This window comes from Thunnus maccoyii, chromosome 22 (assembly GCF_910596095.1).
Source record: "Thunnus maccoyii chromosome 22, fThuMac1.1, whole genome shotgun sequence".
NCBI lineage: Eukaryota > Metazoa > Chordata > Actinopteri > Scombriformes > Scombridae > Thunnus > Thunnus maccoyii.
This window is the reverse complement of record NC_056554.1, coordinates 8,598,811-8,615,502: the sequence shown is the minus strand read 5'-3', so window position 1 is coordinate 8,615,502 and position 16,692 is coordinate 8,598,811. Positions and strand designations below refer to the sequence as shown.

The 16,692-nt window shown below is 39.8% G+C and overlaps 1 protein-coding gene across 4 annotated transcripts in view; it reads right to left on the bottom strand.

Annotated features, from left to right (window-relative positions):
* LOC121889179 (pyruvate carboxylase, mitochondrial-like) overlaps positions 1-16,692 on the bottom strand; it is a 298,909-nt gene that overhangs the window by 232,453 nt on the left and 49,764 nt on the right. For all 4 annotated transcript variants that reach the window (XM_042400939.1, XM_042400938.1, XM_042400940.1 and 1 more), the window contains exon 10: positions 2,071-2,189. In XM_042400939.1, coding sequence (XP_042256873.1) covers positions 2,071-2,189 — 119 coding nt within the window. The remainder of the gene's footprint in view (positions 1-2,070; positions 2,190-16,692) is intronic.

The window sequence follows — 16,692 nt, the reverse complement described above, 5'->3', positions numbered from 1 at the left end:
CTGTGCTTATTTTAAACACTGATATAGTAAGATAAATATAAAAAGGACAGAAAATTAGAGATAATTCAACAAAGGAAGAATGTTGAAGTGGGTAAAAATACAGAAACTGAAAAAAGAAAGATTTAATAGTGCTATGTAAACCAAAATAGTCCAATCAGAGAAACATATGGTATAAAACAATCTGTTATATTGGATGCGAAGCACCAACAGCAGCTCTGGCCAGAGGAGTTGTGGTTCACTGACACCCACTAAAATCAAATAATAATCAAAATTAAGTTTATTATTTGAAAGCTGCTTTTGCCTTTTTATTGGCAAACATCTATTGAAGGCAAACGTGTCTATTTCCATCTAAAAATATTCCCTTTGTGTTACAGTCTTTGGTGCCCTGTGGAGTATTTGATCCCCTGTAGTGCTGTGGGGATTGTTTTTAATGGGCAGGTCCCTGTTTTCTTTGTTTTTCATTCATTCACACAAGTATGTGGTGACCAACACAACCTCATAATTAAATGACTGTATAAGTCTAAAATTCACCTGTAATGTAACTATAGGTCATTTCTGCCGGCCTGAATTTTAGATGTGTCGTTTTAGACTGTCGTTTCTCTTGAGGATGGGCTGTTGGCAACATAACCCATTCCTGCCAGTGGTTTCATGCTGATCTACTTATATATAAATAAATATGCCATAACAGGGGAAACAGCTACCGGGAGAGTCAGAGAGGGTCTTTACGGGCCCACACAGTCCTTGGAAGATGTCTATTCAGCCACATTAGGTGACCTGCGTGGGTGCAGTGAGAGTAAATCCAACAAGCGTTTAGTTAATAACATGTAACTGTTTGCTTTACTGAGCTTCTCTCTGGACATAACCTTACTCTGCTTCAGAAGCTCTAACAATCAGATCATCATTTGAATTCACTTTATTGTTTTGTGGGCTGGCATGAATGATTGAGACAAAGAAGCCAAATTAATGGTTTGGAAAAACAAAGTTCATGTCCTGGTGATGATCAAGAAAAACAGTCACCAGTCGCAACAGAAGCTCAATGTTTACTCATACATTTTTCACTCATCCAGAGTTGATTTAGTTCACTGTATGAATTGATCAAACAGCTTCTTTGCGTAATAAGGAAAAAAAAACCAAAACAAAACAAAGACAGACAGACACAAAAGATGAAAGACACTAAACAAGAGCGCAGAGACTGATCAAGACAGCGAGAGAATGTGACTAACAAAGTTGTCAATCACATGGCTGGCGTTGCCATAGGAACAGGTGAAATCATTTCATTGTTTCCATGCAAATCTCCCCCGGTGCCCATGACTTCATGTATTAGTTGTACTGATTTGTTAGTTTGTCAGCTTAATTCATTAATTGAGCTAATTAAGCAGGAAATTCAATATGAATTAGTGTAATCGTAGTTTTCTGTGTGCACACGTCGCCGCTGAACAAAGATTTATGGGTCTGGGTGTGACTGAAGGGCATACACACCTGTACTCGTGTGTTTTTTTTGTGTTTACGTCTTGTGTGTGTGTGTGTGTGTGTGTGTGTGTATTAGTCTGACACCCATCTGTGTTGTTTCAGTCGAACAAATCTCACAGGTCATCGGTGGAGCGGAATGCTATTTATATCTTTCATTATCCGCTCTCTCTTTTTCACATCTCTCCTTCATATCTATTGTCTCTCGCCCTCTCTGACCTCATATTTCCCTCTTCACTGATCCCACCTGTTCTGGCTCTCTCCTCTTTCCCAGTCTCTCTCCTAAACCTGTTTCTTTGTACTTGTCAGCTTTCTGTCAAATTCATACTTTTTTCCTCTCCTTTACTCACTGTGACCATTTCTTCATATTTCTTTTTTTTCTGTCCTTTCTTGCTTCTATCTCATGTACTTTGAAATCACCCTCACCTCCTCCATACTTCAAACTTTCATTCAGCGGCTATTCACAGTGGGAACCTTGAAGCCGCACACCTGTCTATGTACATATGATACCAAACAAGCACACAAAACGACAACCGCCGCCACCATCCAGCTGCCACCAGCCTGCACCCATTCACACACGTACAGTAAACATCTGCTACTTACTCTGTGATTTCTTCGGTGACCGTGTGTTCAACTTGGAGTCGGGAGTTGACTTCAATGAAGTAGTGTTTGCCGTGTTTATCCACCAAGAACTCCACGGTACCTGCATTCTCGTAGCCCACCTGCGGCAAAAAAAAACATGGCAAGAAAGCAGTTTTATTACTCTGACTTGTACAAGTAATATTAGGTGTGTAAACAAGAAGGAGCACTCACTCATCTTAATAAGCCCAAACCCAGAGAACAAGAACTCCTGTCCTCTGTCCATGCAAATATGACAACACAAAATGAGGAAAGAATAAGCTTCATATTTTATTTCTATAGAGATGGGGGGGGGGGGTATTTTTCATCATTTTCCTTGTAATACAATAATTACATCATTAATCAAGGGGGATTTATTAAAAGCTCATCATCATAAAAGTCCACTTTCCCTCACTACCTTTCAGCTACGACACTGCAATCATAATCAGTGTCAGGTACGATAAATGTACAAGAATTAGTCTCAGAGTTCAAGAGACGTTAATATGCCCTCTAAACTACACCACTCAACCAAACATGCTACAAGGATGACTGGGCCTCACATATTTACACATTAACAGCACAAGATAATCAGCTTTATGTATGTATTGCTCCGTATACATTACATATGCGACCCCCCCTTTCCTCATTAAACTTACATTGATACACAATGATTTGCATAAGCAAATACAGCTTGCAGGATTACTTTTTAAATTTAACATAAGAAAAACTATTATCAAGAAACTATTATTTTAAATACTGTATCTGCAAAACTGTGTGACAACATAAGCAATATAAATTTATATTTAACACAAACCACAATCTCTCCTTAAGTGTTTAATTAGCCTAAACTTAGCAAAAAGGTGGTACATGAGACATTAAACCCGTTTTTTGTTTGTTTGTTTGTGTTTGTTTTGTCAAAGTCCCGTGCTTTGTATGCCTAATCATCCACCCTGACTTCCTCCCTACAACTTTTTGTAGTATAACAATCTCATACCTTCCTGTATTGGAAAAATGTTGCCAGTGAAGCAATTACATTTCCTCCAAAACATATGTGGCCAGGCCAGCTAACCATAAATAATGTTGGGGTTTTTTTTGTTTTTTTGTTTTTGTACGAAACTGGGTTATTATATACGGAACAGTTGCCAGCAGTGAGTGTTGCGGTGGCAGACATAATGCACTGGGGACACTGGTTCAGTGGACCACAAGGAAGTAATGCTGACTGGAATAAGATGGAAAACTACTGAGCGCTTGACAGCAAAGCATAGTTCCTAACACCTCTCACTGTATATGTATGGAGGCACGTGGATCATTACTGTTGTTACAGACTGAATCATCTCTTGATTGGATATCGCTTACTTGAACAACGCTCAAAAGCTTCTAAAAAAGGTACAAAACCATGTCTTTGGTGTAGGACTTCCATTTCGTCTGCCAAAACATGTTTCTCTTCTTGGAACGGAAATTTCTTCATTTTAAATCCGCACTGCAGCATGCAAATATAGCATTAAAAAACAATGCACGGCTCTTAAAACATAAAAAAAAACATTTCAATAACTACTTTTATGGCTTATTCTTCATTTACCACACAATGAAGAATAATCCAATCTCTGGTAACCTCTTCAGAGATGGTTTTCTTTTGACTCAGTATATTCCTTTCAGTTTTAATTAGACATGTTCATCATGTACCAATGACTGAACATTTCCATTTAGATTTTAGTGTCCATTTTAACTTTTAATTATGCCAGTTACAGTGGCAGCATTTTTCACTATATTTCTTTTTTTTTCACCCATACAGAGCTGTTCTATGTGTTGTGATGCGTCTCTTTGGTGGGCAATTCAAAATCTTAATTTTTAAAGTCTAAATTTAAAAAGACAAATCTCAACATATATTCATGTAGTGTAAATTATTATGCTTTGCTAAGATTCCATCACCCTGAATAGACTGTTCTGCATTTTTCTGTTACATTTTTTTTATTGTAGTTGTAGTTGAACATGCCTCCATTCAGCACAAAACATGTTAACTGTGAGGCAAATGTCAGCATACCAACACCAGCGCTTTCCACACTCATCCTCCAAAACTCTGCTTGGGTAGTTTCAGCCTCAGCTTGATTTTTGTCCAGTGGGAGCTGCAAGCAGATTGTAATTGCTATATAAATGCTATATAAAAAAAGTTTATTATTATTATCATTATAATTTTGAGAGTAGACTGGTATCCTCAAATTACACTGATGATTTGAGCAAAGCAACCTGATTGGTGTTCCCACCACTTTCACCAATTTAACCAATCAGGGCAGTTTATTCCTAGTTCCTCAGATCGGATCAAGCAACATCACTGATTATTCCTATAATCAAAGCTTTGCCATATTATGAAGCGTACTCCCCACTTTGAGTGAAGGATATGAGGATATGAGGGCTATGAGCAATCAAATATCCAAAACAATCTAATTTCTCCCAGAATGCACAGCTGTGAAAACCCAAGAAAAGGCAACAGCACCACCTACATGTATAGAAATCTTTCTTGAGCTGACATTTTTGTGTATTTACTTTGTTCTTTCCTTCCTTGCAGTCCATTTTGGTGGCGATCAGAATGGGTGAACAAAGTGGGAGGATGTGAATGATCTAGAGCAATTCCATCACTCTCGTCTTCAAACAGAAAAACACATGTTTAGTCCTTATTTGTTAAACCGGCCTAGTGCCTTTAGGGTTGCTTTGATTTCCTACATCTGGTGAGCATCAATGTCAAGACAATCAAACGGGCAGAGGCAAAGAGAGGGAAGGATTGCAGATATAAAGATGGCCCTAAGCTAAAACTGCAGCAATTAGAATTTGGCAACTCAAGAAACACAAACCTCCCTAAATAAGCTCAAAGATGTTTTGGAGATGTAGTTACAGAAAGAGAAAGTATGCATTCATAACACTCAAATACTGTCTTTTTTCATCAGAGAAAACCAACACCTACAACTACTTATTACGTCCACAACTAGTAGAATCAAGTTTGTGTGAAGAAATCTCATCTCGGGAGGAAATCAGACCAAGATCAAGTACACACACCTCCACATGGAGCAAGTAATTTTCACTGCACCTTGTAAAACATCATCTTTGTAAAATTATTCTGACACACAGTAAGCAGTTTTTTTCTTTTGAGAGAAATTAGTCCCATTTATGGCACCTGCAGCTCCCCACAGGTTTTACCGGGAGACTCATTAAAAAGGATCACACACACACACCTCAACAGACAATCTAACACACATGCAAACTTCAATAAACCAAAACATACACACCGGGATATGAGAGTGTACATACAAAGACGGAAAACCTACTGACACCAAACACCCACACGCTCAATAGTTCTGCAGCTTTGTTCTTTTTTGTTAAAACAGAGTCTGGCAGAAATTTAACAATTTAAATGCTTCTTTGTGTGTGTGTGTATGTACGCATCACGTGTGACCTCCTATTACCCAGCTGCTGGGATGATTAATACAGAACCCATGAGTTCAAGTGAAACAGCCAGGAATCACACGGCCTCATACACATGGAAAGGGCAAATCTGTATGCATGTGTCTATATGTTCACACATACACAAACACACACACACACACACTATACATACAAGCACACACATACGCTGGCTGTGTGGGCTTAAAGCTAGGCTACTCCCTTGTGTGCACACACCAAATGCTAATTTTCAGCTCAAGTCACCTTTCTCTTAACCTTCTCTGTATGCAGCCAAATTTTTCACTGCGCGCTAGTGTGTGTGTGTGTGTGTGTGTGTGTGCGCCTACGTTTGTGTGTAGGTACCTTCTGTACAGCCTGCAACAGTGATGACAAATGCATATGGGTAGTGCTCAAGGCCTCATTGATAAATTCTAACAGTGAAAGGCAGTACCACAGTAGAAGACACACTTCAGCCTTTACACACACACACACACACACACACAGTGTATACACAGGGACATGAATGCACAAATATCTCTGCAGACTTTCAAGCACAAACAAATTCACAGACATGTGTCACTCCATATTGCACTCTTATACACACTGAGTCATTGAGTGAAGTAGCAGCCAGTTTAACAGATTGAGTGGTCACTGTTTTATAAGGTCTGACAGGCAAGTCAATGGGCTGTACTAGCACAAGGAGAGGTCAGTGGGGTGCCACATGCTCTATTTAAATAGCATTTTTTAAAAAGCATAATGTATTTTCACACAATTAGCTCCCTGCTGCTGACGCACCCTGTGTATGATTGTGCTTAAAATCAACCCTGGACTGATGTATGCACGCTGTAAATATATAGCTTAGAATAAAAAGTGACAGAGACAGATAGCTGGTATTCATGGAGGGCGAGAAAGTGAAACAAAATGCATGTCTCTCTATATAAAGCAAGGAATTTCTGTCTGTATGTTAGTCCTTCGCATATCTCAAGAACCATTCATCCTTTCTACTTCGTACCTGGCGGGTGGATTGCTGGGGATTCAAGGAAGTCTACATGTGAGGCGTTTAGAGAGCATCAGTACAATGTATTGTCTACTGATAGTCTGCATGACAGGCATTTCAGGGATGGGCACTGTTCTCTCTAGGTGCTAAGAAGTCACCCCGTTCCCAACAGGCATGTTTTGAACGGGCACTGCACTAGTTAAGAACAATTCATAAGTAGTGAGAGAAAAATGGGTGAGTTCAGATGAGATGGATGGAGGAAGGGAAGGAGTTAAAGAAAGACTGATTGATGGATCAAATGGAGGACAGAAACAAGGAATTAAAGTGTTCAGTGGGAGTGGAGGGAGAGGACAACGAGATGTGGAAAGTGAAAGAGTGGATTAGATTAGTAATCAGGGAGGAGAAGAAAAGCAGAGAGCTTCAATGATGGCAGGACTGTCACTCTCCTTGGATTCTCTCTCTCCAAGCACTTCAGCTTAAGACCATTTGCAATGTTGGTACAGGATGTCAAAATTCGAATTCAATGAGCACTCTTGACAGATCTGTTTTGTTTTGTTTTTTTCCTTTCCTCGCTCCACAGCTCCTCACTGTGCCAGGAAATTTCTCAGAGTTCACTTTAGTGGGAAAAATGTTGGGTGAAAATCATTTATCATCAAGATGGAGTGAAGCAGATACGGCATAAAAACCCAGATTGCAAAAAGCGTTCATTTTTTTTCCCCCCCAAACACAAAGGATCTGATGAAAAATTTCCTGTGATGTCCAGCAGTCTCCTTCAGCCACTATGTGTGAGTACACAGAATAGCCTGCAATCCTCCGGGCTAAGACACCTTGTTGATCTCAGAGAGGAGGATGGCAAAATTTGTTGAAGCTAAAAGGTGAGCCACAAGCTAGGACATAACCACTTAGTACATAAGTGGTGCGTGTGCGGTACAAGATTCTTGAGACAAACAATTTGTTATAACTAAAGAGTGACTGAGCACACAATCACAAGCGTTTCCCCTATCAACTGAGAACAAAGCCAAGCTGTGGTGATAAAACAATCACCAACATTGTATGACTCAGGGGTTGTTTTAACTTCAGTAACAAAAAAAATGCAAAATATATCAATTAATGACCATTTTTTTCCATGACTAAGACAAATTGCTGACAGGACAGACTTTGTTAAACAAAAAATGTGACAAAATCTCTCTATAATGTTGACAAGAAAAAGCTGATTACATTGTTATTACACTGTGAAATTCTTGACTACTAGAAGTGCTATGAAGCAAAGTTTTTAAGAGTGGTCCCAATTTTGTTCTATCTCATGCACACGAGGACCAGAAACATACACAATCCTGCCGATGGTTTTAAGCTATTCTGTCAATCAACAGTTGGTGGAGGCAACGTGCCAAGAAACTCTTTTCTAAAAAAGCCCCTTAGGAATATGTTTCAGTTGTGAAGGAGTCCTGTGGAAGTTATTAATACTTGTATTTATATTAAGCAGGTATTGTGCAGGACTGTAGGAATGCAGCAATGCACCAAAAAAGACATTGAAGATGATGATGCTAGAAAGCAAACATGTACAGTATGTAAACAATGTAGGCCTCAAATTCAACCAAAAATCTGCTCTACAAATGTTGAGGGAATTGAGGAAGGAAATGTATTCAACATTTTCGTCCTGAAGGATGTACTCTGTGCATTTTGGTGAAAAAGCAGTGAGTTCAAATTCATTCTAACCTGGAAGAGGTTTGCTTAAGTTTGACTAAAATGTCAAATGTTTACGTCTTCCAAAGCTACTGTACTTCATAGTTATATTTGAAAAAGACTAAAAACAAATGTGAAAAAATAAGGATGAAGTTGCGTAAACATAACTAAACCCCACATGGACTTTTGATCTTGACTACCCTGTAGTATTTTCGGTTGTTGCTGACAGCAAAATCAGAACTGCGCTTATCTTAAATACGTGAGTCCTTACTGCCTTTGAGAACAGGAAGGTAGCGGCAGTAAGCCGATGTGGGGAGTGTTCTCTTTCTTTTCTCTTTCTTAGAGACAAATGCTGTTGCTGACCCACGCATCCTTCATGGCCAAAGTCCCTTCAAACAATTATTTCCAAGAGGATGATTATGACACGGCAGGTAGAGTCTTGAGATGACTCAGTAGCCCATGCATTCTCAGCACCTCTGAGACGCACTGGGGACACTGACACTGGAAGGTACACAGTGTCCCCAGAATGAGGTGGAATGGGATGTTGGTGGCCTTACTGGGCTGGCAAAGATGTTGCAGGAACTCAGTGATGCAATTTAGTCTGCACGGATGGCAGCAGTCTGCAGGGACTAAATGGCATCACAGTGGAAACTTTCTAGCAGTCAAGAAATTGCAGGTTTTCTGAAAGCTCGGCAGAAGGCCTTTTAATATATCCCTGAACCCAGCAACTTGATATGTTCTTTTTTAGTATAGTTTTAGTTGATTTTAGAAAAATATAATTTTCAGACTCAGTGTAGTTAAAAGTATAGGGATGGAGTACAGTGCAGTTTCCAAGCGTTTATGCAGTAGTTCATTGCTGAGGGCTAGTTTACAATTGTCTTTTGTACCCCTGAAAAGATTTAGGCTGGCAGTTTTGAGAAGCGCTCATACGATCCTTTGTTTGCATGAGTATTTTGTGTGTGCGTAGTCATGTTTTCTGCTGGCACTGCACATTGTCTAATCTTCTTTGCTTTAAGTAGAGTGATGCTTGAGATGGAAGTTGTACTGACTCTTAAGTGTAGCAGTATTACCAATGGGATCCCTTTTGGCTTTTGGAGCCACAGTATCTTTGATTCAGCAATTTGTGATTAGCCTTAATGGGTCTATGCTGCTTTCAGTGAAATGGCCATTGTCCTGCTTCTTATCATCATTCAATACTCTATGACTGAGCTGCTTATTCTTGAGAGCAAATGTGGGACCACTGATGACCTACTTCTAACTTTGCATCATGCTCTTTTCATTTTTACTAACTGTGTTCCACCCCCATTTATTTTAATCATACAAATGCAGTGGCATCATTTCATGGGCTCTCTTGAAACATGAAACACGCAGCATCCCCATTCCCCATGAGGTGGAGTTTCTATCACCAAGGTGTGCACAGGTGTACCGCATACTGGCAATTATTAGACTACTGTTTGTTCTTTCCTGGCAAATATTTGTTCAGTTTTCTCTGATGAAGTCTGCATAAATCTGAGACTGCAGAACTGTCTATATTCTGTGTGGAGCCTTATCTGTCTTTTAGGACCTTACTGCAGTTTCATTCCTGCAAGGACACACTGGCAAAGAATCCTAACAGATGAGAGTTTGCAGTAAGCATAACAATCCTTTTTGTCTTTGAACTCAAAGCACAGAAACAAGTACAACAGAGTCCTGGCTTGGATTAGTCATGGAGAGATGGAATAGAGGAACTTTTAAGATTGTTTTTTTTTTTGTTTTTTTTTTTACACACATTTTCAATTAAACTAAGCCCACAACACTGCCTGTGAAAGGTGAAATTTCAAACAAATAGCACCAAACACGCAAACATAGACACACTCCCAGCGGTCATCAAGTTTACAGTCTCACTACTCTTTCACGCTCTGAAAAAGGAGATTTCCTCTGCAAGGTTGTTGCTGCCAGATCGCTGTCACTACATGCAAATCCTGGGAGGTACAACAATATCGATGAGTCTCTGCGCACCACCCAAATAGCCTTCCGATTAGTCCAAACCCCCTTCCGTCCCCGTCACCACCCTACGTCCACCTGCCAGAGAGCAGTGCATGCTGGGTCATGAAATACCCAGGGGCAGTCAGAGTAATGCGGTACATGCTCCTCAGCTTTATGTGTGATGTGCATTACGCAACACAGGGAACAAAACAAATCAATCGCACAATCGATGGTACTGACCTGTTAAATGGCTATGTCTGGTAACATTAGTGTGTGTGCTTGTGTGTATGTGTTTAGTGCAGTCCGGCTTGTCAATTTACTGCAGGGTGACATTCAGAACCAGTGGACTGACACAAGTGGTTTAAAAAACAAGTCTGTCGCTTAACTTAAATTGTTTTGAACACATAATCGATGCTATAGCTATTATGAAGCTGCATGCGAGAACAAACAATATGTGACTTTGTGCTGGTGTACAGTGGACTTCATCGTGTTGGTTTTACATAATTTCTTGTCTTTTAAAAATTAAATTATTTCGATTTTTAGAAGGTTTGCTACAGTTAAATAAAACTGAAAAACTAACCTTTTAAGATGAAGAAAATTAACATTTTGATGAGGATACAGCAGAATTTCTCAAGAAAATTGTGTAGTCGAGGTGCTCTTTTTTCCCCTAAAGATTATATATTATAGTTAATGATTTATTTGATAAATTCATAAAAAATATTATGATGCTAGCGGAGGTGGTCTTTGCTTCAAGGCGAGGTGGCCCACCTCTGCTATAAAACTGCATGAAACCTGGTTCAGGAGCTTACATCCCTGCTGATCCATGACATGTTGAACCACTTAAGTTAAGTCCGAGATAAGTACAAGGTGGGTCCGAGTTGAGTCCAAAGCTGCCAAAAACTAAGTCTCCTAAAGACCTGGGCGGCTGTGCCTCAAGAGGTAAAGTGGGTCGTCCACTAGTCGCAGGGCTGGAAGTTCAATCCGCGGCTCCTCCTGTCCATGTCTCAAAGCGTCCTTGAGCAAATGATCCACAAGTTGCTCCTTAGTGTGTATGAATGGCTGAATAAGAGGCAAAAATTGTAAAGTGCTTTGTATATGAGTGCAGTCCATTTACCAAGCTTTAGCTAGGGTTTAACCAATACCCCTTCAATCTTTTCATCCTGTTATTTGGGAGTTAACTATCATTTAACCTTAAGAATCACTCAATCCCCTGTGTTTAAAACATACAGCCACTACACTGCATTTTGTCTGGTATGCCATCAGCTCAGTCTTAGTAGGAAATTTGTGGGTTGCTTTACAACACCATACTGGAAGAGGGTACATTCTTCTCTCAAAGTAAAATATGCTAAGGCAGAGCTTCTGGCATTGCCAAAGGGTTGAATGAGAAAAGCACAGATGGAGAAAAAAAAATATATCCCTACATCTTAATTTCTGTAAATCCAAAGAGAAAACTGCACACATAGTGACAACAGGGTGAGGAAGAAGGGAGCAAGTGCTAGCATCTTTATGACAACAATAGAGCTGATGGCAAATGTGGCCTTCATTTTGGAAACCGTAGCACTGCTATGAAATAGAGGCTGATGATATTTTTCTTATGTTTCTCTTTGTTGTATAATACACAAGGGTATCACAAAATAAAAATGAAAAGCTGTTTAAAGGTGCTACACATTGCAACTTTAGAGGCACACAGTCATATCACCCAGCAGTTATAACATAAGCAGATCCTACAGTGGATCTCACTCTACTCTCCTCTCATCTACACATCACTGCTGCTTCTCCCCTTTAACTGCAGCTCTCTCTCTTCCTTTTCTTTCATTTCTTCCCTCTCTTGTGGGGATTGGAGTTAAGCTGGTGCCAAGATTCTCTGTAATCTGATCCAATTCCCTTTCAGACTCACAACACACACAACTCTCATCCGATTCATTGCTGATACGACCACAGAATAACACAAACACACACGCGCGCTCACAAATAGATCAGCTCCATTTCAGTGGTGCCACCTCTCTAATCCTTTTGCTGCAGGGAGCTGCCAAAGCAGCAGCTCACCCACCCGATCACAAAACACACACACACAACTAGAAGACACTGGCACACACATATACAGTGGTGCACACATATCACATACGTGCCTAAAGGCACACACAACCCATGATCATGATGAACACAAGGATGTGTATGCCTACGCACGCACAATCCCATATGCACCCACACGTTCATATTCATCCCAGCTGTAATGGAAGGGAGCTTGACCGGAATCCCTCCACCCATTTACCCATTCATATATTCATCCCTCCATTCCAGCTCTTTTCCAGGATTTAAGACCATCACTTATTTCTATTTTTTCGCCTTCAATCATGCCTGTCCATACTCTCACTTCATCCCTCTGCCTCCGTTATTAAGATTCAGGTCATCCTCCCTCCTTTTCCACTTGTCCTCATGTTGCAGCTTCATTTCTACGCTAAAACATTTGCTGGACAAAAAGAGGACAAAATGGCCGGTCATCAAATTACATACTTCAGGGGAAGTATGAGGGATACAAAGGCTTGCACAGATTTGAATGGGAGGGATAAAACAATAATGAAATTGATACTTCTTACTATTCACATGGGAGAGGTTTTACACAAGAGGGTCCGGTAATTGGAAATTTTACTTATTATGTCATTAATTCTGGTGGAGTATTGAGACGGGATAAGACTCCCTCCTGAATTGATGCCCAAATTAACCCATAAGTGTTTGACGAGCATGATCATTAGTATTACAAAATGTACTAGTAACAGGTTCTCAGTTAGGGAAAATACCCATGTTTTGCTAAAAAAAAAAATTGTTTGCAACTGCAGCCTTATATGATATTTCCATTCTGGGGAATCTACACTCTTCTTCAAGCTGTCAAAAACTACAGCATCCATACAAATGAGGGAGAGGAGAGTGTGCCAAAAATAAGAGAAAACTCTTAATATGACTGACATGTGGTAAGCACTACTGGAAGAAGTCAGGATCTTCTTTCAGTGCAAACATTTACTTCAAAGTGAGGCATCACAGATTGTCTGACAAGACTTTGAAAAACAAGTAAAAATAAATCACAGAAGCTGTAAGTAATAACTCTAATTACAGGACCTCCTCCAGCTCTGATCCAGGGCTAATTACTAGAAGCTGTAGTGCAGCAATACTATTGACTCAAACGGTTTTCCAGCCACCAGTGGCCACACTGAGCTGTCCATTGCTGAGAAGTACTCTGGTAAGAATTTTTAAAAGCAGATTGCCAACTGAAAATAAGTGAGGTCAAGGGGACATCCGTGCCCTGGATCAGGGCCAGACCTCCTCAAGCTTCTCTAGGAAAATTTATTCTGCTCAACTAGTGCTTAAGTTGAACTCCACAAGGAAGTTTCATCATGTTTACCCATCGACTGAGATGTCAGAGGTCAGGCTTAGCAACCACAACTGGTGTGAGACTTAAAGGTGCTATATGTAAGAATTTTAGTAGAATAGTAAAATTAGTAAAGTCGTTTTTTAGTTTATTTTTTTGGCTTAAAACATTCAAACTAACTAAAATCATCAACAGAAGGTGAAAAAAATAAGAGTTTTGACATTGTGAGAGTGGTGGTGATGGTGGGGTGACATGTTTGGGGGAAGGGACCAAAGACCTATGAGAGAGACTTTGCATTTCCTTGTTTCTTAGAATAGAGATGGACACCTCAAATTTCTGTCGATATGCTGCCCCCAATTTGTTTACACTTTAGCAGCCTGGATAAATGCTAACACAAAAGGTCAGAACCAGGTTTCACTTGGAGGGATGCATCTGTACTGATTACACCACCGTAACGCCAAGATGCAAGTACTTACTGGTAGATAAGGATATACACAGTAAACCTGTTAAAAAACCGGCAAATTCTATCAGACTACACCCAAAAAGGTAAAAATCCATATTCCACAAATAAACCACTTCTTTCTGAAGTGAGTTATTGAATTCTCCAGCATCCTCCCTCTGTCCGCTGCTCTCTGATCTCTCCCTTTGCTTCTCTCCCTTCATCTTTTTCCTCTCTTCCTTTACATGGCAAGTCAAAAAGGTTTCTTTTTTTCCCCCCACTGCCATCTCTCCATATGTGGCACTTGTCCTTTGCTCCACTTTCATCACTCTCTTCTTCCTCTCTCTTTACAGTTCTCGAGCCTTCAGAAAATGTGTGTGTGTGTGTCAAGAGTGACCAAGGGCTGAAAGGTCACAGATGGACAGATGGCAAGAGAGCAATGCATGGACAGGGCAGAGAGACAGAACAAAGGACGGAGAGGATGAGGGAAGATAGACAGTGATAGTGGAGCAGATGGCTGGACAACAAACAAACAGTAAAGGAAAAGTGGAGATATATTGAAAGAAACAGATGAATAGAAAATGATCTAGAGCTATAAGCAAAATCAAAGCACCTGTAGATTTAAAGCAGTGGAACCTGTTAATAAGAGGCCTGGGGATGAATAATGACTGAATATGTGATGCAAGAGTGATGAAAGGAAGGGCCACAAGAATCAGAGTGGTTCACAGCCACAAACATACTTTACATGATGTACACAACTCAAGACACACAACTGTTGACAAGGAGAAGTGTGTGGAGCAAAAATGCTCTTTCAGTGATGGATTTTTATTATTCAGACATAGGTGTCTGTGTTACATAAAGACATGACACGACTGGTCACAATGTTCAAGGGACATTTGGCACCTGGTGTGTGAAAGGGAAAGTAGCCATAATCATGTAAGAAGAGTTTTCGGTTTTCTTGCAGACTGCAGGAATGATGGATATTAAAACATATTTTGCCTTTGAAGCATTAAAAACCATTATCAGCACAAGGGACGTTCACTCTCATACATCACTCATAAATGTTATCAATTATTAAATCATTTTTCATAGACAAGTTTTTTGGGCCCCCTGACACAAATAGTCCTTAATACTGGATAACTGCCAGTACCAACTTTAATTCAATACTTACTGTATATTTAGATAAATAACACAGCTGTCATGCACACACCCAAGCTACAACCTGGGGTAGAACCTCATTCATCCCTAGAGTCATTTTTCTGCTAAAGATTTTCAGTGTACAGGGTAAAATTAAATGTTTACATAGCTTTCGGGTCTGACTTGGTCATATTGCTGATGTGACGTTTAAGAAAAAGTGACTTAAGCACATAGAAAGAAATTAAACCAACATTTGAAATTCCACCATCACATTCAGCATGTAACAAGGTGCATGATTGAAAGAGACTAGACAGAGACATAATTTGTCTACTTAAGGGAAACTTCAGGATTTCTCAACCTGGACCATATTTTCCCATCATTTTGTGTCTGAGTGATTAATGGTGACAACAAGTTTTGAAACTGGTCCAGTATTGAGCAAGGGCGCTACAGCTGGCAACCGCTAAAAAGGGCTGCAATGAAATCACACAATATTTTTGCCACTGACAGGCTCAGATTGTTGACAACATTATGGAAAGGACTATACAGAGAAGTAAAACATTTTTCTTTACCTTTCGCTTGATGCAGACTGTTTGTTATTGTGTCTCAACAAGTCTCACTCAAGGAGACAGCTAAATAATCAGCTGAATATTAGGCCACGACTTTGAAAATCTTTTAGATAACACTAAGCTACACTTTCTGTACTCCAACACAACAAACTCTTCCCGGCACTTCTCTCTTCAACGTTTCCAGCATTATTTTCCACTGCTGGGACAAAAAAGTGAGTACATCAAAGAGCTAATCTGCCTAAAACAGTCTGTGTAGTCTTAAAATGGCTACTTTAGACCATTGAAAGCCATTTGAAGGAAATTTAGATGCACTGATGGAGATTTGCAATAAACAATGACTGTGTGCTCCATTTGCATTACTTCTGTGCTTTAAACATCAAGTATTTGTATGACAAACAAACATAATCAGCCATTATTTTATAGCTGCAGACAAACTATTTCAATGTGATTTCCGTATCATGACAAAACATCAAGGATGATGTGGAGGCACATTTTTCCTGCATTGCATTGCTAAAAGATCCTGTGAATCAAAAGTACCTGTAAGCTGTAAGACCATCAGACAGCAGTGTAATGAGAGCTGTACATTGTCTGGAAGGGATGTAACAATGAAGTGCATACACAGACGCTAAAGAGATGAAGAGGGAAAGAAAGATGTGTCTTCTGTGGCTGTATTGATTTAAAATCTGTCTGTATTGCCTTTCCTAACAGAAGTTTACAGGCCATGTATGGACATGTAGTATTGTGGGCTCATAAAATCTGATGTTTACTATCAATTAATTTGAAAAAAAACAAAACAAAAAAAAAAAAAAACACATCAAAGTGCAAAGCGCAGCCATAACTTAAGATGTACTGAAGGAAAGAGACAGAAAGGAAGACTCATCCCAAAATAACACCACAACGGTTCAGAGAAAGTTTCTGTGGGCTGATTCGCTGTCAGTAAGGCAACCCAAACTGTCATGTTTTATGACACCATAACATAAACTGCTATACGGGTATATATGAGTATGTGCGTCTATGCTGCATG